Source organism: Esox lucius, chromosome 7, assembly GCF_011004845.1.
Source record: "Esox lucius isolate fEsoLuc1 chromosome 7, fEsoLuc1.pri, whole genome shotgun sequence".
Classification (NCBI taxonomy): domain Eukaryota; kingdom Metazoa; phylum Chordata; class Actinopteri; order Esociformes; family Esocidae; genus Esox; species Esox lucius.
The window spans coordinates 25251358-25277193 of record NC_047575.1 but is presented as its reverse complement, the minus strand read 5'-3'; the positions used below and the strand labels follow the sequence as shown (position 1 = coordinate 25277193).

Here is a 25836-nt window from a genome sequence, read left to right as displayed (position 1 = left end):
ATAAAAAAAACATCCCCGCGGTCATTAACTATTCGCTTATGAACAATCCCTTCAGTGAGTCAGAATTTTTTTTACGAACGTTACATTTCCTTTATTTGGCGAATCTGTTGATTGTCAGCTGAATTTCTGAATATGAAGCCAACTTTAACTCGTATTACGCTACACCCGGTATTACATCCGCCTGTCTGTGTTTGCCACCAATAAACTTGACTTGAGAAGTCTGTCATGCTCCCTCAACCTAGGTTATGATATTCGTTCACTCCCCCTAGCGGAAGTGACCGCAGCTCCAGCATTACATCGTTTGTTCTGAGTGAAAGTTGTCTCCACCTGGAAGAAGCAGGGAGTAGTGTCGAAAGCTTTTCTTACATTTATTCCTGAAAGATGAGGCGGAAAGAAAAACGGTTACTGCAGTTCGCAGGATTGCTTATTGCGGCTCTTCTTTTTCTTCCGAACGTAGGTCTATGGTCATTGTATCGAGACCGAGTATTTGAGAACTCACCAGAAATAGTGGAGGGACCGGGTGGCATTCCTCAAATACAGGTATGGTTGCCTCGTGCATCATTTGCTTTGCTAACAAAACATCTCTTGGTATCACTGACAGCCGGATCCCCGTTGTTCTAGATTTAGCTAGCATGCATGGGTGAAGTGTCTGCAGTTCAATTGTGCGACGTAGCTAGCTAGTAGCTACATCGACAATGCCAGGGTTTTGGGCAGCAGGACCTTCCATTGTCAGTTTGCTAGCTAGCAAGTTTCAACATTACTTTTTTATGTGTTCTTGGTAAGTGTGACGCAATGCTCGTCACCACCTATGTAGTTATGTGTAGATAGATAGTTACGCTAAGTTGTCAATATAATTGATGTTTCAACAAATGTGGCATGTTGTCGCCAAAGTCAGCGTTAACATGCTTGCATAATTTAGGAACATAACGCCTGCTGCCTATCCTAGTGGAGTAGTAGTAGTAATCTGGCCCTAGGCATTGTAATTTACCGCTAAAAAAAATTCACAGGTTGTTGAGACCCGGCAGAAGTGTTTTACGTGGGTCTACTACGCAATACAGACGTGTCATTGCCCGGGTTGCAGGGTTATTTGTATTTATCTGTGAAACAAAAACCGTTACGTTTTGTTTGCACGGGGAGGAAACTCTTTAATCAAAGCCCGTTATTAATACAGTCTTAAACCTTTCTAAACCACTACCTGATGGCAGTTACTACAGCTGAGTGTACTCCAGCTCCGAAGTCACATAATATTTACTTCTTGTGAAACGACGAATTTCATCACGGAAAGAGTAGATTACATTTACACGTAGTCCTCTACTACGGCGATTCTAGTCTGTTGGCTTGCTACTTAAAAGCCTCTCCACAAGTTATATGTAATTTACCACAGTCCAATCCCCTCTGTAACCAGTGCCTCATTCAACACTCATCATTGTTACCTTTACACTCGGGTTAACTGTCCCCCCGGTACACAATAGTCTCACTAATTGGTTCCAAATGATATACAATTCCATTTAAGGTAAACACCTCTCTACCTTAGCTTACTCTTTAACATCTGCTATTCCACTAGCATCCTGCGCTCTCACTCTGGTCCCCCATAAAGCCTGCACTTCATTTGGTCAATACTTGTTTCATTTTGCTGCTGCTAATGAATGGAACAAATTGCAATATATCCTTCTGTTTAACACATTTTTTCTCACAGCACTCCTTCAAAAAGGAAATAAACAAGATACTATCTGGTAATAGCATCTGCTAAATTCCCTATTCTTAACTGTATGTATCCTGCTGTGTATTTTTATATTTATATGTAAGAAATAAATAATTTGAATATACTTGTTTTACTTTATTATACCATAAAGTAAAATAAGTTAGATGTGCCTTATTTTACCCAATCTAACATTTTAAATTGTGTTTCACTTTGGATGGATATTCAGATATCTTTTTATACATCAGGTTGCCTATATTATATAGCTGCACATTCAAATTGTAACAGTATGCTACTTAAAGATGCATTCTGGATTTTATTGGCCACTGGTTGTGAAAGCAGTGCTGTCACGACAGGTCACAGAAAGTTGTCCTGCATTGTGTTGGTTCCCTGCAGGTACACAGAAAATAAATCACTCATCAGGTAAAATGAAAATATGACTTTGTCCTGCGGGGTGGCTTGTGGTTCAGAACTATTATTTTGCAGGTCGGAAACAATTCATATAAGGCCAAACTATATTTGTGTGAGAGGTGAGATGGATAATCAGCTATGATGCAGTGAGAAAGTGAAACAGGAACTGTCCCCTCTCCTTTGTGTGAACAGCATATGTTACTAGGTAGACTAACTTGCAGCACTACTTTTATAGCATACCTTTTAGCTTGTGGAAATGTATATCTAACTTTGTTTTATTTAACTAAAGTATCTTTTGTAGATGAGCTCTGCATTGATACAAGTTGTAAACAATAGAAGGTATGGGGTGATTATTATTTTTTTAACATGAACGTTCAATTCATAAGACACAACACATTCTTCATGGCAATATTCCTGTCATCCTTTTGAATTGCCCTAGGGGCACCAATTCATTGAGTTTAAAATGATCTTGGAGTTTATTCCAAATGTGAGGTGCTGAAAAAGTAAAAGCTGATTTACCTAACTCAGTGGAGATTGAAACCATTGTGCCAACATGCACAGTGGCTGCATGAGCAAAATTAGTGTTTTGGAGTGATTTGAAGGGTCTTGTGTATAAGAATGTACAGCCTACAAAATGAGGAAGCGGCTACCCATGTTTATACTTTTGAAGTATGAGCATACTTCATCTAGCGTTGTAGATAGAGGTCTCAAAGAAGAAGGCCTCTAAATCGAAATAATTCAGGAGATTGCTGTTAAGAATGATAGATTAATGTAGATTAATGATCGATTCATTATGTCTGGCGGCATTAATCATGTTTTTTAGGCTAACTGTTCTGCTATTTGAACTAAATCTGTACAGGTGGTTTGTATTGTGGAGAAAAATCTGTCCTTCTGCCAGTAGTTGGGAGATTCTTGTAACAGATGTAGTCATTACTGTTCTGGGCATAGGGCTGGATGATGTCTGGCTTAACACATGATAGGAATGACCTGTCCAAATTACCAAAGTAATGGTTTTGAAAATGCAGTCTGTTGAAAGCCAAGGTGACCTATTCACAAATGTCCTTTTCAGGTTTATCTTGTCATGCTATTATTTTCTCCAAATGTATTTACCAAGATCTATGTTTAGTTTTAGGTTTTGTTTAGCAAGGTGTGACTTCCAACAGCAGTTTAACCTCATGCTAAAAGTCTAGATTAATATTCTAACTACCACATAATGCCTTTTCACATTGCATTGTTCTTTGCCCCTGGCTATCCTACTCCCAGGCAAAGACTGGGCCAGGGCTAGCTTAACCTATTTTGATAAGTTTGTTAAGGCTGGGATAACGTTTAACTCAAGGCTAAGGATTCTCACTTGTATTCCTAAACCCTGGGCTAACGGACAAAATATGGCACAAGACTATTCTACTTTCTATGTCTGACAGACTACAAATGTTATGTTCTCTCCTGCATGCAAATGTTACGTGTACAATGTGAACAAACCCATGGTCCTATGGGCCAGCCCTTCTGGTTGCAGCTCCTAAATGTTTACCTGTGCACAGCGCCACCAAAAAGTTGTGTACTATGTCTTGTATGTTCTCATATGTGCCCTGTGACATCAAAACCACTTTCTTTCAAACTTGGAATTTTATGACTGAGATATGACAGGGAATCTACTTTAGGATAGGGATATATGCATTGGACCATATTTTACTAATCGAATAGTATGTGTTGTTATTCGAATGTTTTTAAAAACTACCGATACCACATGAGCGCTACTACATAAATACCAACAAGTATTTGATAACTAAATAAATATTTGACTATCCTTGCCCATCCCTACTTCAGGATAATGCAGTTATAAACAATATACGACACACATTCTTTGTTTAAGGTGCGTTGTGGCTCTTGCTTTTAGTTGCCTGTTCCCAACTAGAGCTGGTCCCAATTAGCTCTAATGGTGTAGAACAGTGGTTCAAGTCTGAATTTCCATTTAGGTCAACGATGTGTACTTTGTGTAGGATTGTCTTCACTCCAAAAGCAATTTCGTATGTGCCAGGACATAAGCTATTTAAAAAAATAATAATAATTATGCTAGGCAACTGTTTGGAATGAGTTGCATAGTTGCTTCCCTGACAACAATGCTAACATAACTGAAGTGTTATTTGGCAAGTTGTGCAAAATAACACTGCACATGTGCGTCAGGTAGCAACATTTTGCAGCCTACTGTGCAGGTGCTTTTTGAATTCATTGCATTATTCAGCAACATCATTCAGTGCTTTCTTTATTTTAGATTATGTTCTGTCAATAAAATACTGGAAGCTAAAGTGTCTGTAGTGGGACTTTTAAAGTAGATGTCAGCTGAGGTAAGCTGTTAACACAGCAACATCCCCACCTTAGGCAGTACATTTAAAGAATGGAAAATGCTTAGCCCTTGGCTTGGAAGATTAGAAGATTGGAGGGAGGAAGTCAAATGCAGGGAATGTGGAGTCTTGTTAAAGCCTCATAATACATTCTGCATTATGGCAGTGAGGAAAATACCTTGCGATTAAATGGAGATGGGATAAAAGAGGTGTTTGTTAAGAGGCAGACTTTGTAAAGCGCTTCCTTCCCTCATTTCCCAGACAAAGTAAGTGTTGAGCATTGCTGGCTGTGGCGGAGGCTGTGCATGTGCTGCTCTGTATGCCTCTCAGAGTCATGTCCAGCTCTCCTCAGAACAAGGGGCCAAATCGGAGGCAGGTGCAAGAGAAGGCCTTTGGTTGCTGTGTAAAAACGATGAATGTGCAGCCATGGGCTATGATAATGAAGAATATGTTTAGACAACTGGCCTGGTAAAATGAAGAAAGCAGCTTTTCTCTGACCTTTACCAAAAATAAAATCTGATCACCTCTGCAAGGAGGCTGACACTTGGAACTTAGGCTATTGCAAGGCCCATTTAGTTTTTCCTGCATATAAACCTCAATGCCTTCCCAAAATCTCACACCGTGTGTCCGCATGGTAAAACATAATTTTGCGCTTATACGCGAAATAGCCTAACAGCTAATTTCTGCAGCGTATGTGGCGGTAGGAGGAACTTTTTTTTAAATATTGGCAGTGTTGCCAGGTGGGTAGGTTTCCCCCACAATTGTGTTCTTTTTAATGGGCCTGGACTGTAAAGTCAATTTACAGTTGGAGTTGCATAGAAAGAAATACAGTTTGAACTGCATTTTTCTTGTGGAGTGTGCAGATTTTATAGTTGACTGTCCATTATCCGGCAATCTTGCAAACAGGACCTGACCGGTCCATACATTGAAGAGATGAGTATCGTTTTTAAAACAAGCAGATGCTAGTTTTCTTTTACACACAAGTAGGTCAAAATATTTCAATAAAACCTACCGCCTAAACTACATCCAGTTTGCATTACATTTATTAACGTTTTCAGATGACTAGCAGAATCACAGTTTTAAAGACAGACGAAGATGACTGGTGAAACATTATATATGCATTAAACATTGTAAAAATATACAATTAACATATTTAAGTCACTAACAATATAAATACATGAACGTGAAGATTCTAGATTGGTGCATGCAGCATAGCCAAGTACAGCTAAAGGAAGTCGAGAGGGGGATAAATGATGTGGTGTCAAGGCAAGGATGGAGAAAAAGCAATGCAACAAGGCTGTAATATAATACAGCTCTGATGCGTTTTTATTTGAAGTCAAATTAACGAGAACATAGTATAACAACAATAATATTGACTTTTATTAATTATAAAGCTTGGTGAGTGATTTAATATTTTTTTATATGATGCCTTGATCTAATGAACATTGTTTTGATGCTCAATGGCAAAATGTTTTCAGGTTGCCCCGACATAATGAAGAGGGAATGATATGCTCTCTATGTTAGAAGCATTGTGGGGCCAATGTGTTTGGGAGCTTAGGAAAACAGCCAATCAGAAACTATAGGCTGGATGCACATAAATCCAATTATTCTAGTCTTGGACGGCAGAGGCGAACAAAAACACATGAGGGTAAAAACCTGCATAATGTGAAAACAAGAATCGGAACCAGGAAAGCAAAGTTTGGCCGGCTCACGATTAAAAAGGATGAATGTCACCCTTCCTGGACTTGAACTGGGGTCTCCCATGTGACAGACTGTATCTTTAACTATTACGCCACTTAGCTGTACGTGTGCAGAGGTGTGTGCACGTATAGTACACGTATACTGCAGTATGCATCTGCAGTGTTAAATCAATTACTCAAGAGTCCACGGACCTTGAAACTAGTTCCCTACAATAGCTAACATCCAAACCAACAACAGGTTTAAGTGTCGCTACACTACATTCAACGCATGAAATGAAAACCCTTCTCTTTTACTGCACAAGGGGTTGTGGTCTATATAACCCCAAAAAGCATGCACGGATGTGTACTTCATAATCCACGAGAAATAGTCGCATATATAAGTTTTATTTTAGGCTTACTATGAAACTTGTAGCCAGCAAATTTTTGTCTAAACTGAACAAATCCTAATACATACAGTACTTTGTTCTGTCTGTAACAAGGATCAAACACCGGTCACCCACATACGCTATTTAAGATGGGGTAGTTGGTCACTCACTCAGTAAGAAACATTCGCTGTTATTGGCCAGCTCTGCTTATGTGGTCCGGCAAAAGAAAGATCAAATATGTCCCATCTTAATATGTAAAGAATAAATATTTTGGTTGCTATTGGGAGGACATTATTGCTTGCATTAGCTGCTCAAGTCCAAGGGTCAATACTTGAATATAGTAGAATATAGGGGTGGGTTTTGGCTAGTTCCTTGCAATACGATATATATCACGATACGCATGTTACGATTTCAATACATAATGATTCATCACAATATTACAACTGAATCATGATACAACTTCAAAAAAATGTTTGAAAGAGAGAGAGAGAAATTAAAATTATTTAAGTGCGGCAGCATGTGATTTTGAAAACTTAAGCTATGCTAAATAGTTGCATAGATCAACTTTAAGCTCCGTGTTTATAATTATTTAGAGAAATTCAAACAACCAGTTAACTAGACACTGAAAAAATTGCTAAATATGATGTTCTTCTGTGTGTCAAGATTGTTGTTCAAAAACAGTAACTGGTCAACATGCTCTAATTTGAGTGCATTCCTCTACAGAGATCCGAGAATCGATACATTATTGTGAAAAAAATAATATTCTTCGTTAAATCATTATTGGTACAGCACTGGTAGAATATACTAAGCACAGTCCTATTACTCAGGTATTTCCACTCCATTTTGCTGACTGGTAAGTGCTTTTCTATGGTCATAGAAACTTTCCAGTGATTCGTCCAATGATTTTCTTTTAACGAACGGCTTACTGATAGCTGCAGTTTGAGGGCCCTGCTGTAGGTCAGCTTGCCCAGCCCGGCATCTGTGGGCCTGTGATGGGTTATCAGTAGGGGACGTTAGGAGGATTAAGCTCCAGTGATACATAGATTCCCCAGGTGTTATGTAAGATACATCTGTCCCTTTTATACTACAGCACTGCTGCCCTGGAGTCTGTCATGCGAATAAAGGGAAAGAGACTGGTTACTTGAGCGCACTGCTTACTGTCCCTGCCGCTAAGCACATGACAAGAGTAGGCTGGAGATGCATGTGCTTCAGTAGTGGGGACTGGGGGAGAATGGACTGAGATGTCTTTTTAGGTAGAGCGTGGGGCTTATGTGCCGGAATGAAGAATGGAATGGACAGAGGCACAGCCGCTCTTGGGCAGGAGGATACTGAATGTACAGTGTTGGTATTACCTAGCCTCAGCAGTTAATGTCCTACAATATTTCCCTGCTTTAATTACCCTGCTGCCTCTCCTCCAGACATGATAACAAGGAGCTTATTTGAACAGCAGTTCCCTCAGATGGGACTGGGGTGGTGCCAGGGAATACGCTGATGGTGGCTGTGCTAGCAGAGCTTTTCGTTACGGCCGTGCTCTAGACGCTGACTGCTTTGTGTCTCTCAGACTGAAAGGTAATCTGTCCAAAACCTGAAAGTATGGTTGTCTGTAATGCCACATTCATATGAGAGTGCAAGCAAAGTCAACTTCACCTTGCATATTGTGTGTGATCGGAGAACCATCCACTTACTTACAGGCCATCTGTATAAATTACATTGTCACGCAGCCCGTGCCTATACAGCGTTTCTTAAATGATAACTGTGTGTTTTCAGCCTAAACCCTGAAAACACACAGCCCTGATACTGTGTTTTTCCACTTATCTAACCCTTATACCCTAATTTCAGACAATTCCACAAGATGTTTTGTCTAATTCAGTATCTTGCTAAGTTACAGTATTAATAAACAATAATGTATTTATTTAGGAGAAAGCTTGTGGGAATGCTGCACAAATGCAGCTCAAGATTATTTGATTTCCAGTTCTGATTGCCTACTGAGGTAAGTTAGATGCACTTCAAACCAAGGAAATCACTGTTCAGTGCTGCTTCCAAACCATCTCTATAGGTTTTCTGGCAGCATTTAAAGCCATAGTGTGCCCAGCTATGTCTGAAAAGGCCCTTTGAAATGACTGATGACACTTTTTCTGAGGGGGTTAGCAAACAAAATTTTGTCATGGTACTTAGCTAAATTATGACACTTTAAAATGTAGTGCCGAAGGACATGCACTGGTTTAGAGAGCACAGGCAGAATAAAAAAGAGGTAAGTGCACAGCGGATGTAAAACATTTTCCAATAAAGTTAGGATAGTGTTGCCTAATCACTGTAATTAGTAGTCCATTGTGTTAGAGGCTTTGTGAGGAAGGGGTGTCAAGTTATCCGAACTAAACGTTTTTAGAACATCTCCCATTTACGGGCACAATAAAGATCATTATGAGGGGATCATTATTAAGCACTGCTCTTGTCCCAGTCTGAAGTGCCCTCCATGGCCTATGAATGTCACTGGCTAGCTTGACTAAATACAACCATGCATGTAAACAAAACAACCTCAGTAACCAACAAACATTGGATTAAGTCACACTTATGGCTTAAGGCTGCCACTGCTGCATACGGTTTAATGAGTCATCATTGTGTCCGCCTATTAAAATAAGTGACAGGAATTACTCAGCAATGCTTTAAACACCTTTTTTGAGTGCTTGCACTGTGTTGAGCTCTGTCAATATGACCATTCAGCATTGGAAGAGAGCACAAGGACACTTTGGCTGAAAGGAATAATAGTAATAATGTTGCGTTCTCAATCTGGCTGGCTCAGAATACAATGTTTGAGAATTCAGTGATTTTATATATATTCACACACACACACACACACACACACACACACAGATCTCATGAGCCATTTTCCAGCCAATTCTGTACTTAATGGTAAATAAAGATTTCTGTCACTTGACCATTCACAGTGGAAAGACCTTGTTTTTCAAACCAATTTGGCCTTCTAAAACTAAGCAGGTCTGTTCAACAGTTGTATATTTGATCGTCATTCTTGGGATAATCATTGGCTGCACAGATTTCTTTAAAACTTAATTGTTAATGATTCATTGCATCAAGTCTCATGTTCACACCCATCTATTATTATGTTAGTATGCTCTTTAGGTATGCTGCATGAGGGTATTTGATTTTGGAAAGATTATAAGTAAATATATGTAAGGAAATGTGTGTACACCCTGTCCAGCCAGTCATTGTTTTATCAGTATAATGTATTATGATCACTCCATCTTTGCAAAGGATGTTCCACTTGCATGACACCTTGACCTCTGGGTGCGACTGTACTTCTGTTGTGAGTCAGTGCAGTGCCTGGCAGGCAGAATCACACATCTCTCTTCCTCACACTCATGAGTATTTCATGAGGTAAGTGGAGCGTATGTGTGTGGGCATGACTGTACGAGAGCACCTGTGCATTCAAATATTTTCTTGTTTTATGTATGTTTTGTTTTAGTCGTTTATTGCACTTTTTATTTAAATTACATTTTACTGAACTATAGTATCCAGTTGTCTTCACCCACAGTATTGCTGGACTGATGGCAAATTAGTTTTAATAGCTAGATTGCCAGCCATCTTGGGAATGATTCATTGATAGCCCACACAGCACCTGTAGAATTCTACACCAGCTATTTTATTCCTTCTGCCTCAATTTCTGGACTGTGGTGATAGGGGATGCAGAGGTCTAAGCAGTACCTCGTCTCTTGGTTAGACTGTACCACCTATTGGGCCTATGAAAATCCAAATTAAGTTTTATTTAAAACCGCAAATATAAAGACTGCTTCTGTAACATTGTTAGTGTAAAGTTGTTTAAATCCTGTGCTTCACATTGAGTGACAGAAGCGCAGGCTGGCAGCTGAATTTTATTTTATTTTGAGAGGTATACTACTGTATGGCTTAGTTCTCATAGAGTATTGAAAATAACAATGTTAGGTATAGCAAAGTCTACCAGTAGGCAAGTAGACCTGTGCGTGAGCAAGCTCAGTGCGTGAGCATTATTTTGTGTGGAATTTGATCCTCTGCCAACTTAAACGGCACAATCAAAAAACTCTGTAATCAAAGATCTGCTTTATTAAGTGATGTGATCACTAAGCTACAAAGAATGTGTAACTACTGCAGTTATTAAAAGCTTTCGATTGACAGCTGTGTAAGCTCAGTAAGCCATACATGCTATAATTATTAGCTTTCTGTCCCTTGTGCTGAAGTTCCTATTCTACAGTGGTAAGTATGATAAAGTGCCCACCAATGGAAATCAAATGCCCGTCCAACACGTTTGTTCTAGCGCCGGGCCTGCAGTGAGTGACAGTTGAGATTGGTTTCTCCTTCCAAAACCAAATAAAGATGGCTTCAAATTGTCTCTTTGGTAAGAATAATCTAACCAAACTAATGCATATTGTAAGCAACTTGAAGAAGGTGTGAGTTTCCATTTCCCTGCAGCAGTAGCTCACTTTGAGCAGGCCAAGATCTGCAGCAAAGACAGACATGCTGCGCTGATATGCCCAAAAAAAATTCGGGCTAGAACCCTGAAAGCCCGGGTCTGGTGATGCCCCTGGTTTTGAGGTAACTGTTCTGTTATTTTCCAACAGAGCAAAATGACTACATCTTTCCTCCGTTGGCTTTATGTGGATTGATAAATGAATTTACATCTTAGACATCTAGACTATTTACCTCAATGAATGAAATGTAATGGATTCAACTGGTAGTCACCCATTCACTTAGTGCCGCTACTTTCATACCAATGTGCTATGTTCAAGACATCAAGCACAACCGAACATGCTGCCAAATGAATATGCTGCTTTACAACAGTGTTTTGATGTGCCTGAGTAATTGAATGTAGCAAATGGTATTTTTGTGGCTGCGCTCAAGTCTTCCATTTGGAGTGCCCTGTGTCTTCACCTTTAAGCTTTCTGTATTTCTTGCTCACATGTTGCTCTGAACCATTTGTCTTGCTCAATCAAATGTGCTGTACTCACATTTTTCAAATTTTTCTCTTTGAAGAAAAAGCAGTTGTTGCATTAATGCAGGATACTGATTTGTGAACAGATCAGGGAATGCATGCTTAAGCAGCAGTCTAGTTTTTGTTAACGTTCACCAACAGACCGGTTATAACCCATTAGGCTTGCATCCGAATAAAACAGGCAATTTTTGTCTTAAAGATACATTTGAATCTGATGTATATCTGAAACATTTTACATTCAATTATCCCTCATCTCTTGCATATTATGCATTAAGTAGGGTTGCCCTCAGACCCCACTCTGATTTGGTATTGATTTTACAAAAAATTTACAGTGCTTTTGGGTGAGATATACTTTTGAGTGCTTTTGAGTTTAGCTCAGATAGACAATTCTAGATCTGATCATTTAAATGCATTCAAGTTAATCTATGACATTTACTACTAAGTGCCAAGACCCTGTGCAGTGGATGAGAAGATATTTATATATTGTGTACATTTTACTCATTTAGCAGATTATCTTATCAAGAGCATCTCATATGAGGGCCTGAATCCTTACACAATCTTTCTTCCACCATTGGTAGCAATCCAGTGAAAAATATCCTGAAGTTGATTGTTGAGTACAAGGTCTCAAAGACACAAGTACAATAGTCTGTTGAGTAAAACATATTAAAGAGAGGAAAACAAATTAGTGAGTGAGTTGTGCTCCTTCTGGACTACCCCCTTACAGCCAAATTTGCCATTTCACAGTTTACTAAGAGCTGTACAGGTAACATACAGTTGGTGGACAAAATAACAAACACAATATATTAATATCAAGGTCCTAATAAGGTTAAAGGCCACCCTTTGCCTTCAGAACCACTGTTCCAACTCTTCTTGGTATGCTGTCATACACATCCTGCACTGTTGATGTGGAAAGGAGGTGTAAATCCGCTTCACATTCTAGAGCTTACCATAAAGGGTCAATGATGTTCAGACCTGGTGATTGGGGAGGGTCATTGAAAGCATTATCCTGGTGTTCATAAAACCACTCTTGAATTTGTTCAGCAGTGTGTATAGAAGCATTATCATCCTTGAATATTGGGTGCACCTAGTCCTGTAAAATGGCCTCAGTCGTTGGCTGTTACACAGCTGTGACGGAGAAGGCCGTCACTGGCTGTGGGAAGCGACTGGTGATATAATCCTATCATGGGTGCATCTGGGCGTTCCTCTCTCCTTGGTTACGTAGTCTAAATCCAAATAACCTATTTTCATTCCTATTTTTCCCCATATCGATTTCAACAGCTACACATTCAAATCGATAATACACCTAACTGTGATTACAATATTTATTTATTTATTGCACAAAATCATACATACAAATGTTTATGCTTATCCATTAATTCCTAAACATGCGCATTCACACGCGCTGCATGAACGTAAAAAAGAAAACATCAACAAAAAAGAAAGAACAGGAAGAAGAAAATCTTTTCCTGTCACTTATTTGTGCACATAAAAAATAAATAAATAAACTACTTTATGAATAAACCAAACCCAAACCTCACCCCAAGCACCAAACATTTTCTGTAACTTACAATAATACCTATCTTTTCACTTACTTTTTAAGTGTGTTAGTCATCATTTTGTCTTGTAACATTCCTGTATTCTTTTCTTATACAAATTCTTAAATTTACAAACACTTTTGCAAAACATTAACTCATAGTCCAAGGTGTTCCACAGTTTAACTCCGTAAATAGATAAACACATCTGTTTTTGTGTAGTTCGTGCAAAGAGAGTTTTAAAATGATATTGCCATCTTCCTCAGATACAAAAGTCAATATTTTTTGTAAAACCAATAGGCAAAACTCTCTGCTTAACTTTCTACATAATCAAAATCTTCAAATCAACCAAATCTTTGAATTTTAGGAGTTCAGAATTTACAAATAAACTATTAGTGTGTTCTTTATAGCCTGTCTTGTTGATTATCCTTAATGCTTTTTTCTGTAACAAAAACAGAGGTTTTGTGTTAGTAGGGTATGTATTACCCCATACTTCTGTGCAGTAACCAAAATATGGGAATATTAAGGAATTGTACAACATATGCAACGTTGAATAATCTAAAACATCTTTAACTTTATATAAGACCCCAATACTTTTACAAACTTTACTTTTAATATAAGCTTATATGATCTTTCCAATTCAATTTATTATCCAAAATAATACCTAAATCTTTGATCTCATTAACTCTTTCAATCAGTTCCTTCAATTGCTATATTTATATTTTCTTTGTTGTTTTTTAAATTACCAAAAATCATGTATTTTGTTTTTTCCCAATTTAAACATAATTTATTTTGGTCAAACCATTTCTTAATTTTTCCCATTTCTAAACTTAGATTTTCTGACATTTCTGAAAGATTATTTCCAGAATAGGAAATGTTGGTATCATTGGCAAACATCAAAAACTGTACTTCTTTAGACACTTCACAAAGGTCATTAATAAACAAAATAAAAAGTAATGGGCCTAATACAGACCCTTGTGGAAAACCACATATTATATCTTTTAACTCAGATCTTTGATCATTAATTAGAACAAACTGCTTTCGATTATTAAGATAACTTTTGAGCCATTGATGAGCTAGACCCCTAATGCCATTGTTGTATGATTTTGACAATAGCAGACTATGATTTATGGTGTCGAATGCTTTACTTAAGTCGATGAAGACCCCCATTGTATGTTGCTTGTTCTCAGTTGCAGATGTAATTTTTTCTATGCGTTCAATTAAAGCCAAAGATGTTGATCTTTTTGCTCTGAAGCCATATTGCTTTTCAGTAATTAATTTATGTTTTTCTAAAAAAATATTTAGTTTTTGAGCAAACCACTTTTCAAGAATTTTAGAAAACTAAGAGAGAGCAACGACACTGGTCTATAGTATAGTTGAAATGATGCACATCTCCATTTTTGAAAAGTGGCACAACTTTAGCGATTTTCATCTTCTCAGGAAAGACACCCGAATGTATAGATAAATTAAAAATAAAAGTCAGAGGATTAATAATTCAGTCCAGGGTCCTTTTTACAATAGTCATGTCCAGTCCGTCACTATCAGTAGATGTTTTATTTACACACTTGCTTACAATAATCACTATTTCATTTTCCTTAACCTCATCCAGGAACATGGACTGCATTATTCTACTTTCCATTCTACAGGTATCATTTTGATTCTGGTTAGATGTATCAATTGATTTGGCAATATTCTGCCCAATATTAATGAAAAATTAATTAAATTCATTGGCCACATCTATACTATTGTTCATAACAATTTCATTGTCCACAAAATATTCAGGTAACTTAATATGTTGTGAATTTGGTTTCATGTCATTTAATATTTTCCATGTTGTTTTCATATTTCCTTTATTATCTTTTCAATTGTATTAATCCCTTTTAGTTTCTCTTAAAATTGTCGTCAATTTGTTTTTGTATGCTTTGTATTTGGTCTCACAATTAGATGTCCTATTTTTTACAATGTCTTTAAACAATCGATTTTTCTTTTTACATGCTTTAATTAATCCTAATGTCATCCAAGGTTTATCACGTTTACGGGGTTTCTTTGACAGTTTTAATGGGCAGCATTTATTGTAGCTAGTTATATAGATGTTCAAAAAGGTTTCATATGCTGTATTCACATCAGTCACATAGACACCTGACCAGTCCTGTTGAGAAAGCTCACTCCTAAAGTCATTTATTGTTTTCTCGGTTCTCATTCTAAAATTTGAAGGCTGATGTGAACTCTGACAAATCTCAGGTTGCATGCCATGTAAGGTAAAAACAGGCAAGTGATCGCTTAAGTCATTTATCAATAATCCACTTAGAACAATCATTTGAACATTGTTTGTGAAAATATTATCAATTAATGTGGCACACAAGCTAGTGATTCTGCTAGGCTGTGTAATTAGAGAAAAAAGAGATCTAGTTTGCAATGTTTCTAAGATATCTGAAGTAAACTTACAATTAGATTGATTGAGAAAATCAATATTGAAATCACCACTTATTAAATATGTTTTGTGGTTATTCTGTGTGTCAAGTAATTGTTAAAATTTGTCCTGAAAAACATCTATTTTAGATCCTTGAGCTCTGTAAATGCAAGCAGCAATCACATTCCTATTTTCCCCCATAAAGATTCCCTCAATTGCAATAGACATTTTTTCAACAAGTTTGCCTTAGGTATATTACTAACAGTGTTAGTAATAGTAGTATTACTAACAGCTGTCAATGGGTAGTAGTATTACATATTTTAGATATGGCTAGAATGGCAATAATATACATATGTAAACTAGTACATTTTGGAGTAGGATTGGAAAAATTCACAATATGGGTAGAAGTATTGATTATTATAGATACATATGAGGATTCATATTTGAATATAACTCCAATATTAAAAATACTATTCGAATTTCATTCCTTATTAATATAGGGGAGGATTGACTACCCTACGGTGCTTTGTGGACCTAAGCGTGAGATGTTGATACTGTAAGCTGTATCTGGGACGTTATTGTGGCTGGAACAGGGAGACAGCAACACATCGAACACATTGCCTTCCTTCAAATTCATGCTGTGTTGAAGTAAATGCTTCGCCATATTGGAAGTGCTTCCTCCCTATTGAAATAAATATTTTTACTGCAAATATTTTTACTTACATTTTGCTGTGTCACTTTTGAGTGTTTGCTGTGGCCAGCCATGGTACAGGACGTAAACAGAAGTCTCTCCTCTCAGTTCTCACGTGCTTGCTTTGTTGACGTCTTTCGTAAAATTACATGACATTAGGTCCGCCGTCCGTGTAGCAGGTGCTGGCCAATGAGTGCAACTTTTATGGACTGTAAAATGTGTGACTGAAATGCAAATGTTAAGAAACTAAGCAGAATTGAAATGCATGTGTCTTTTTGAATCCACGGTTCTTGGTTCTTGATACCCAACCATAGTCAACGTGGCTTCCTGTGAATGGATACGATATTCTCACAAGATACATTTTTATGTTAATTCTTCGCATAGTTTATGTATTTGTTAATGCAAGTTCTATCAAGAGTGTTAGTTGGGTGAGAGCAATATGTTTTGTTGCATGCACTCTAACCTGTTCTTTTGTGTGAGAGAGCAGCGTTTCAAGACACACAGTCCAACACTTCAAGTGATTTTTGATGTTAGACATGTCCGTTGAGGTTGGTCCATCTCAGCATAAAAATGAACTGGCGGGGAACTCTGTGTTTGTAGAGACTGCTGCTCTGATCACTGACCCATGCAGAAGCATAGATTGGTGTAACTTCCTAAGTACCTAAATATAACTCTAAGAACCTCGGTGGTGGGAAAAAGATCTACACTCACCTAAAGGATTATTAGGAACACCATTCTAATACTGTTTGACCCCCTTTCTCCTTCAGAACTGCCTTAATTCTACGTGGCATTGATTCAACAAGGTGCTGAAAGCATTCTTTAGAAATGTTGGCCCATATTGATTGGATAGCATCTTGCAGTTGATGGAGATTTGTGGGATACACATCCAGGGCACGAAGCTCCCATTCCACCACATCCCAAAGATGCTCTATTGGGTTGAGATCTGGTGACTGTGGGGGCCATTTCAGTACCGTGAACTCATTGTCATGTTCAAGAAACCAATTTGAAATGATTCGTGCTTTGTGACATGGTGCATTATCCTGCTGGAAGTAGCCATCAGAGCATGGGTACATGGTGGTCATAAAGGGATGGACATGGTCAGAAACAATGCTCAGGTAGGCCGTGGCATTTAAACAATGCCCAATTGGCACTAAGGGGCCTAAAGTGTGCCAAGAAAACATCCCCCACACCATTACACCACCAGCACCAGCCTGCACAGTGGTAACAAGGCATGATGGATCCATGTTCTCATTCTGTTTATGCCAAATTCTGACTCTTCCCTCTGAATGTCTCAACGGGAATCGAGACTCATCAGGCCAGGCAACATTCTTCCAGTCTTCAAGTGTCCAATTTTGGTGAGCTCGTGCAAATTGTAGCCTCTTTTTCCTATTTGTAGTGGAGATGAGTGGTACCCGGTGGGGTCTTCTGCTGTTGTAGCCCATCCGCCTTAATGTTGTGGGTGTTGTGGCTTCACAAATGCTTTGCTGCATACTTCGGTTGTAACGAGTGGTTATTTCAGTCAAAGTTGCTCTTCTATCAGCTTGAATCAGTCGGCCCATTCTTCTCTGACCTCTAGCATCAACAAGGCATTTTCGCCCACAGGGCTGCCGCATACTGGATGTTTTTCCACTATTTAATGATGGGTAGTCAGTCACTAAGTAGTCAGAGACATTTGCACTTCTTGGCCGGCTCCGCTCACGCGGTCCGGCAAAAATGCCTCGTGTTGACATACAATCCCCCCAAATGAACCAAATTCATGTAATATATGCAACATAAGTCACCATTCAACCATTTATGCACAGAATCATATATTGAACTATAATGAGTAGCTCTGTAGACAAAGCCCAGCAGTCTCCTGCTTGCATAATCACTCCTACTGGGAGCTGGAGCTGAGTGGCGGCCTTCCTAGGATTAAAGGAGATAAGCCGCACTGCCGGCCACAACCTTTCAAACATAGGGTAGCTAATACTAACCTTGCTATGGTCACTCTCCTCGTTGCTGAGCAGGACCGTTGACTGTAAAAATAATTATGGACGTAGTAACCGTGACGTCACCCGTAGGTGTCTGAAGACCCGTTTTGAAGCTAATTTTTGGCGGAGATCTTGGCAGCGTGTCACTCGGCCTAACTCCCGGATAACCAAAAATGGGCAAAGAGGTGGGGCATGGGAGCACCTGTGGTGCCTGGTTGCTGAAACAACGTCCACCTAGCGTGACATTACCAAGTTAGTAAAGGCTAAGAAGCTAGGCTAAATGCTACCAGTATGCTACTCTGCGTTGCTAGCCAGTTGCCATAACGTTACCAGCTTACACTTGAGCCAAGTTAACCTGATACTATACAACAAAACCTAAATGCTTAAAATGCTTAAGCATGTTTTTTATATATACATTTTGCAACTCGATTTTGTCGTGACAAGACTTTGAAAAAAATATGTCGAGATTTGCAGATTAGATTTTCACATTACTTTAGTTATGAGCCATAGACTATATGGTTACAAGTTGTTTATACTTGATTATAACGTTATTTGTCAGTGACTGGATTTAGCTGAGGCGATAGCAGAAAGGACAAACCGCTTGGAGTGACACGAGTGACAGTGGCAGCACCACACCTGTCACTCAGAAGACCACTCCACCTAATTTAAAGACTTAATATAATTTAAACAGATGAGTTATAACAAAAGAAATGGGGGGAATAAGCAATATAATTTTTATTTTTTTTAACCAGGCTGTAAACCTGTTTATTACTGCTTTAAATGTGGTCATTTTGCCATAGAGATCTGTGGAGATTGCTCCATTTTGCAGCCAGCCTCAAGTGGCCATTTGATGAATTTCAGTTTTTGGCAATTCCGGGTAGGCATTTTACTGCCTCAGAGTAGGCCCCTTGAGCAGGACCAACCTCATTCCTAACCAAAAGATCACTGTGCCACACGAGATGGTCCTGAAGCTATAGACCATGTTAACTTTAGTAAGAGAGTATAGTGAACACACTGAGTTTGCATGGGTTGTATTTTATTGTCAGGGACGCCATTAGCAGTGTGTGGATTTCCCTGGTTGTTTTATTTATTTGCTGATTGTATCTCTGGTGGAAATTGGTGTGCTGCATCTAATCCAGGGTCCTGGGGGAAACAGTATATAAGCTGAGCAGGCCCAATTTGACTGGAGCGTGGAGGGATATTGGAGTGGGCCAGAAGGCTGTTGCTCAATATCGCTTCAGTACTGCTCTGAGTAACACTAACTTCACATGGTCAGGGCAATGTTTTATGTTTGTTATACACATTTTATATTTGAAGAAATGTATTTTGGTTTTATTTTTGGTTTTTCTTTTTATTGTAATTAAGGCCACCACTGTAAATGAGACAGTGTTCTCAGTTGGTTTTCCCTGTATAAAATAATATAATTGTCCTCCCTGCATGCATTTGTAGAATGTTTGTGTGCTGCTCAGCTCGTTGATTAAGCTGTCATTGGATTTGCTAAAAACTTTCATAAAGAAACTCATGAAACACAGGATTAAAATAAAGGTGACTTTCAAAAATAAGGAGGACCAACAGCAGGTTTATATGCATGAATTTGTATTCATAAAGAATGAGAATAAGTAACAACAAAGTTGAAAGGAGAGAAACTCCTTTCAAAATGATTTTGCTGCTCCAGTAATGTAGTGGAATAAAAAGAGGTGCAAACCTCACCCTAAACAAAGTGCGTCGGTTACAGATCTTAATAGAAATACCGAGTCCACTAGCAGACCTTCCTGATAATGTAAAATTGGGAAACTTAGACACAATTCTCCTTGCTGTGTCTGAAATAAAGAATGCCAACAACCATGTCTGTTGCCTGCTAATACAAGTTATTGTCCAAATCTAATCTAACAAACCACCTTTCAGGCAGGGAATTATGGTTGAGCTACTCAATGTCTTTAGTAATCAATGCCTCCAATTGTTTTAAATATTTGGTGCTTCCTAAAATATATTTGATTTCAAGGATAGGGAAGTGTTCCAAACCAGGTAACCATGAAATGTGTTTGTTCAGTAAGATTTATCCAACCTCAAATGTATGTTGGTTGCAAATTGGTTTGAAAGGCAAAAGTTGAAGAAACATATTTAGTTAAGTGACCAGTCTTCTACAGTTTTGCAGATGACTGCCATCTAAGTACTATTCTGTAGATGCCTAACACCTCAGCTAAACTGAGGCTTAGACTTTGTTCTTATTTGTGCGTTTAAAAAATATCAAGGCCGACTATGGACACTTTTAATAAATAAATCCTCGTAAGGGGATACACTGAAGTGTACTGTAACCGGGCAAAACTAACAAAGATTGCCTTAATTATCCAGATTTTCAATGTGCCTGCAGGGAGGAAATTCTCTCCAAAATCAAATAAAGACAGCCTCAAAGAGTTGGGCAGTTTTGATTTCCCATTAATAATAGGTCACTTTGAGCAGACCATGATTAGTCGCAAAAACTGACATGCTCCACTGATATGCCCAACATCCCTGTGCGACTAAAATGAAGTGCCTTCCGCGAATACGAACCACTCATCTCCCGTTTCTGCATTTCATAACACCAGCTGGGTCAATGTCTGCTCGAAAAACAATCCAGGTTTACCAAAAAACTGTAAACAATACTTCTCATATGTTGACACTCAACATAATCAGGAGGACCAATAGCACTGTGATATGTTGATATTGAATGTAATAGCACTGCTGAAATGCTCACTCTGAACTTAATTGCAATTTACAAAATAGTGATAGAAAAATAGTTACATATGTATTCCTGCAATGGTGTGTTGAACGTAAGCCCTGCTGGATAATGCCAGGAGAGCCATTGACACCAAAACTATGCCATGCATATTTTTGTTGAAGCAGGACAACCAGGAAACAAACTGAGCTTATATATGTGCAAATGTATGAGATTGGGTCTCACATCTATAATCGGGAACTCTTAACGATTAAGTTCTGCTGTGTTTTGTGACAACCCAAGCAGAGAAATATGCAATATTAATCCCAGTCCTCAATGCTAAATATAATCTGGTCTATGTGAGATTAACGATTTACCAGAGCTTGATGAAAATGAGGTTAGAGAGTGAATGTGACTCAGAGAGCCCTGTCCATAACCTTCAAATCCCTCCTTTTATAGATCTGTCTGTGGAAACTGAGACCAACTCTAATGCTCGACCAGAGAGCAGCCTTTGGTAACCAGTCACACCACACCTTGCCATTCCACAAAAACTTTGTATTGTGTCTGTCCAGCTATTTGTTTAGTTATTTAAACCCTATGTGTGGTTTTGATCGTCGCGAATTGGTAATTGCGGCTGCTGTCTCACCATTTTTTCACGGACATAGTATAGCACATTTGAGTTACACTCCCACACCACACATGCACACACAAAACCACTTCTGCACCCAGCGAGGCTGACAGAGTAGTACCTCTCCAGGTGCATTGCCCTTTGCTTGTGAGACCTGCTTCATGTTGCGGTCAAGTAAGGAAAGGGAGAGGTGTGCTCAGTTCAAATGTTTGCAGCAAAACATGTTTGTGGGTGCCAGTCCCTTTCAAATGTCAAATACACAAGAAGAAATTTCAAGAAGTGCAGATTTTTTCTATTGGGAAAATCATCAGCCCAGTGCTGGATTGAGGAGAACAAATTAGCGGACATTTGAGAAATGTAGCAGACACAGCCTAAAAACAATGTCAACTAATTACAATGCTAATAGTTTTGTTTTCAAATGTTAGCCAAGATAAAAATATAACAAAATATTTCCTATTGCATCTTAACTGATAAATCATAAATGCTTTTTTATAGAGAAATACACCTATAGCCTACACAGTAATAAATATGGGTGGTTTGAACATTTTAAATCAACCAGATAAATAACAAAACAAAGCTATTTGTGTAGGAAAATGTAATTAATTTAATCTACTGCTGTGGAGACAGTCATTGTGTTGACAGCCAGTGTTTTGTGTTTTCATATTTTGTGGGAAAAAGCTAACTATAGCCAACTACATGAAGTTCTACTTTGATGGTGGATAAGGTTCCGCACTGGTTGTTAAGTCCTCCAGAGGGAATTCACTGAAATGTGAAAGGAACGTACAACTCCTGAAAAAAATTAAGAGACCACTGCACCTTTTTTCTTTCCTTTCCAAAACAGTTGAAAAGGAAGGTTTTGAGTGAGGAACGGAAGGGTTAAAATTAGGAGACCACGGCAAATTTAATGCTTCTGTTCCTCACAAAAAACCTTCCTTTTCGACTTTTTTTCAAAGGGAAGATAAAGGTGCCGTGGTGTCTTAATTTTTTCAGGATCTGTATATTGTCTTGAGCACAGATTGTTTGGACATGCAGCCATTTGTCCTGTTCCATCATCATTCCTGTACCACTCAGCCGTTATTATTATTACCTTTATTTACATCCATCAAATGAGAATACTGCACCATTAAGAGGGTACATTGAAGTTAATTAATGCTAATATTATATATACATTATGGTCATGGAATTATGCAGCCAGGTAAATGGGCTGATGTTTTCACCTATCTGATTCTAGCCCATTCTGTGCTTGATTGCAAATGCATTGTGGGATGTTTGTGATTTGTCCTGAATGCTGATGTAACTGAGATGAGCTCATTGTGTAATTAGATTCTGCCAGTGTGGGGCCTTCTGATGTTCAGCTATCAAAATAATTTTTGTGTTTACATTATGTCTGGGATAAGACACTGATGGTAGTATTAATCCTATTGTGCTATAATGCAGAAGAAAGAAAATTAAACTACTTCTGCTAGTTGTTAGGTTAAAGTAATTTTTGATTTACTTTTCCTGACTTCACTATTAATAGGATCATTACGCCATAGCATTTCTAGGTATTAATATGCATTTTCGGGAATGTTTGTTTTCTTTTCTCAGCTCCATAGAGGAGCTCTCTTGTTCAACTGTCACAAAGTAAAGGGTGTATGAAGGCTGCAAACTGCTGTTATCTTTCACTATTTTTTTCTTTCCAGATTCAAATATGGATTTATTGCACAGTAGAAAAACTGAAGCAATTTCCAAAATAACATTTTGATGTAAGGTTGGTTTTGAGTGTTTTTGCAAATCAATTTTAGATTTTAGTGGAAATGTATTACAAATACATGCTAATTGGACATCCAGTTCCCTAATACAGAAGAGAATATACAGTGCCATTCAAAAGCATTCACCTCCCCTGGTCTTTTACACATTATATTTTGGAAACATGAAATCATTGTTACGCTGAAAGATGAATCTTCACTTCTGTCTGAGGTCCTATGCACTCTGGGTAAGGGTTTCTTCAAGGACCCATGTATTTTGCTTTGTTAATTCTTCCCTCAATCGTGTCTAGTGTCCCAGTCCCCACCACTGAAAAGCATCACCATAGCATGATGCTAACCCCACCACGCTTCAAGTTAGGGATGGTGTTCTAAGGATGATATGCCGTGTTTCTAAATAGCCAGATCAGTCCCTTCTGTTCATCTGCCCAAAGAAAAATATATATATATTAAGAGCTGTAGTAGATTTTTGTAATGTTATGTATGATCATCAATGAAAAAAATCTATTTCAAATGAGAACTTAGTAATGACTCGCAATCTATCCCAATATTTTATTCTAATACTGAGTTTAAAGCACAACGTAAAGAATCACAATAACATATCAGGTTTATATCATATTGTGAGGTCCTCTGCAATTCCCACTCCTAGTTCATTTTCGCCTTACCTGCTGAATAAATGTCAGGATACTTTAAAATTGGATGAGCTGGTACTACTAGGGTGGTTTTGAAGGTTGATTAGTGACCTTTGTTATTATAAATATTAATGTATTTGTTAATGTGTTATATGTTAAATTTTTAGCAATATTCTCTCTTTTGAAATATAGTTAAAAAAACAAAATAAATGCCAGTGGCTGTAAAACCATTGGTGGTATTATATAGCTAGGACATATCTCTTCTCTACTAAACATAGTTAGCTGGACTGTGTGGGCCACAAACTGATGGTTTCAAACAAAATTTTAACCTGATTAAGAATGACACTTCTGCCTTACCTCAAGCTTACAGGCATATGTATTTGTTGTTTAACTATCTCCCTCAAATAATAAGAGACACAAATTATATTTTCCTCATTTATTAGCTGCTTGTAGTACAAGTGAGCAAATTCCATGCATTTTTTGTGCAGTTGCGCATTGAACGCGCATGCACACGTTCTTTTGGGATGCACTTCTCACTTTTGGCATCCATTTGGTTGTAAGTAGAATACATATTATATCACTATATTATATTTTATGCCATTTAACATGTAATTGAATTGTAATGTAAATTGAATGCATTTCAGTTAGATTTTTTTGTCGGACCGCATAATCAGAGCCGGCCATGAAGAGCGATTGTCTCTTACTGAGTGATTGAGTGCAAACCTGCCGGACTGACTACCCATCGTTTGCGTAGTGGTTAGAGTTGCGGACTGATGCGTAGGCGACCAGCATTCGATCCTCGCCATGGACAAAACAAATCAGCCATTAGGATTTGTTCAGGATAGACTAAAAAGTCGCTGGCTACAAGCTTCAGTAGCTATGTTATCGTAAGCCTAAAGTAAAATTGTTTATGGTTATATTGCAGCGGACTAACTGCATGGACAACGAACACACTCCTCTCGATTTTGATTTACATAGTGTAGTTCACATAGCGTAATGGAACCAGCCATGGTGTGACTGGAGTCATTGTCTTCATTACTGTATAGCTATTAGCTAGCCATTTACTGTAATCTCTTTCTAATTTAATGCGTTGAATGTAGTGTAGCAACCCTGTATACTTGTTGTTGACATGGATGCTAGGTAATGTAAGGAACTCGTTTCAAGATCCATGGAGTTTCGACTTAATTTGTATAACAATGCAGAAGTATACCGCAGTGTTTCCTATGGAACATTTTATTGCTGAAGGGGGGGATGAAGAAACTGCTTTTAACTGTTATTTTTTTACAATGCTTTTAGCATAAATTGATAGCTACATATATAAAAAAAAAAATACTTCTACAGACTTCCCACAATAAGTTGGGTGATTTTTGGCCTATTCCTCCTGACAGAACTGGTGTAACCGAGTCAGGTTTGTAGGCCTCCTTGCTCGCACACGCTTTTTCAGTTCTGCCCAAAAATGTTCTGCAAGATAGTGGTTAGGGCTTTGTGAGGGCCACTTAATTTCCTCGACTTTGTTGTCCTTAAGCCATTTTGCCACAACTTTGTAAGTATGCTGGGGGTCATTGTCCATTTGGAAGATCCATTTGCGACCAGCATGAGACCAAAGGACATTTTCCAAAAAGTATGCACAGGCACCTTTGCAGTTGCTACCTGTAGTCTGGCTTTTTTATTGTGGTTTTGGAGCAGTAGCTTCTTCCTAGCTGAGTGGCCTTTCAGTTTATGACGATAAAGGCCTCTTTTACTGTGGATATAGATACTTTTGTACCTGTTTCCACCAGCATCTTCACAAGGTCCTTTGCTGTTCTTCTGGGATTGATTTGCACTTGTCACGCCAAAGTACGTTCATCGCTAGGAGACACAACATGTCTCCTTCCCAAGTGGTATGATGGCTGTGTGGTCCCATGGTGTTTGTACTTGCATACTATTGTTTGTACAGATGAACGTGGTGTTTGGAATTTGCTCCTAAGGATGAACCATTCTTGTGGAGGTCTACAACTTATTTTCTGAGGTCTTGGATGATTTATTTCGATTTTCTCAT

The 25836-nt window shown here is 38.3% G+C and overlaps 1 protein-coding gene across 1 annotated transcript in view; it reads left to right on the top strand.

The window, feature by feature from the left end:
- Nucleotides 1-283: 283 nt before the first annotated feature.
- Nucleotides 284-25836, top strand: part of LOC105030989 (polypeptide N-acetylgalactosaminyltransferase 10) — a 63843-nt gene continuing 38290 nt past the window's right edge. The window contains exon 1 of the mRNA XM_013134515.4: nucleotides 284-540. Coding sequence (XP_012989969.1) covers nucleotides 382-540 — 159 coding nt within the window. The 5' untranslated portion in view covers nucleotides 284-381. The remainder of the gene's footprint in view (nucleotides 541-25836) is intronic.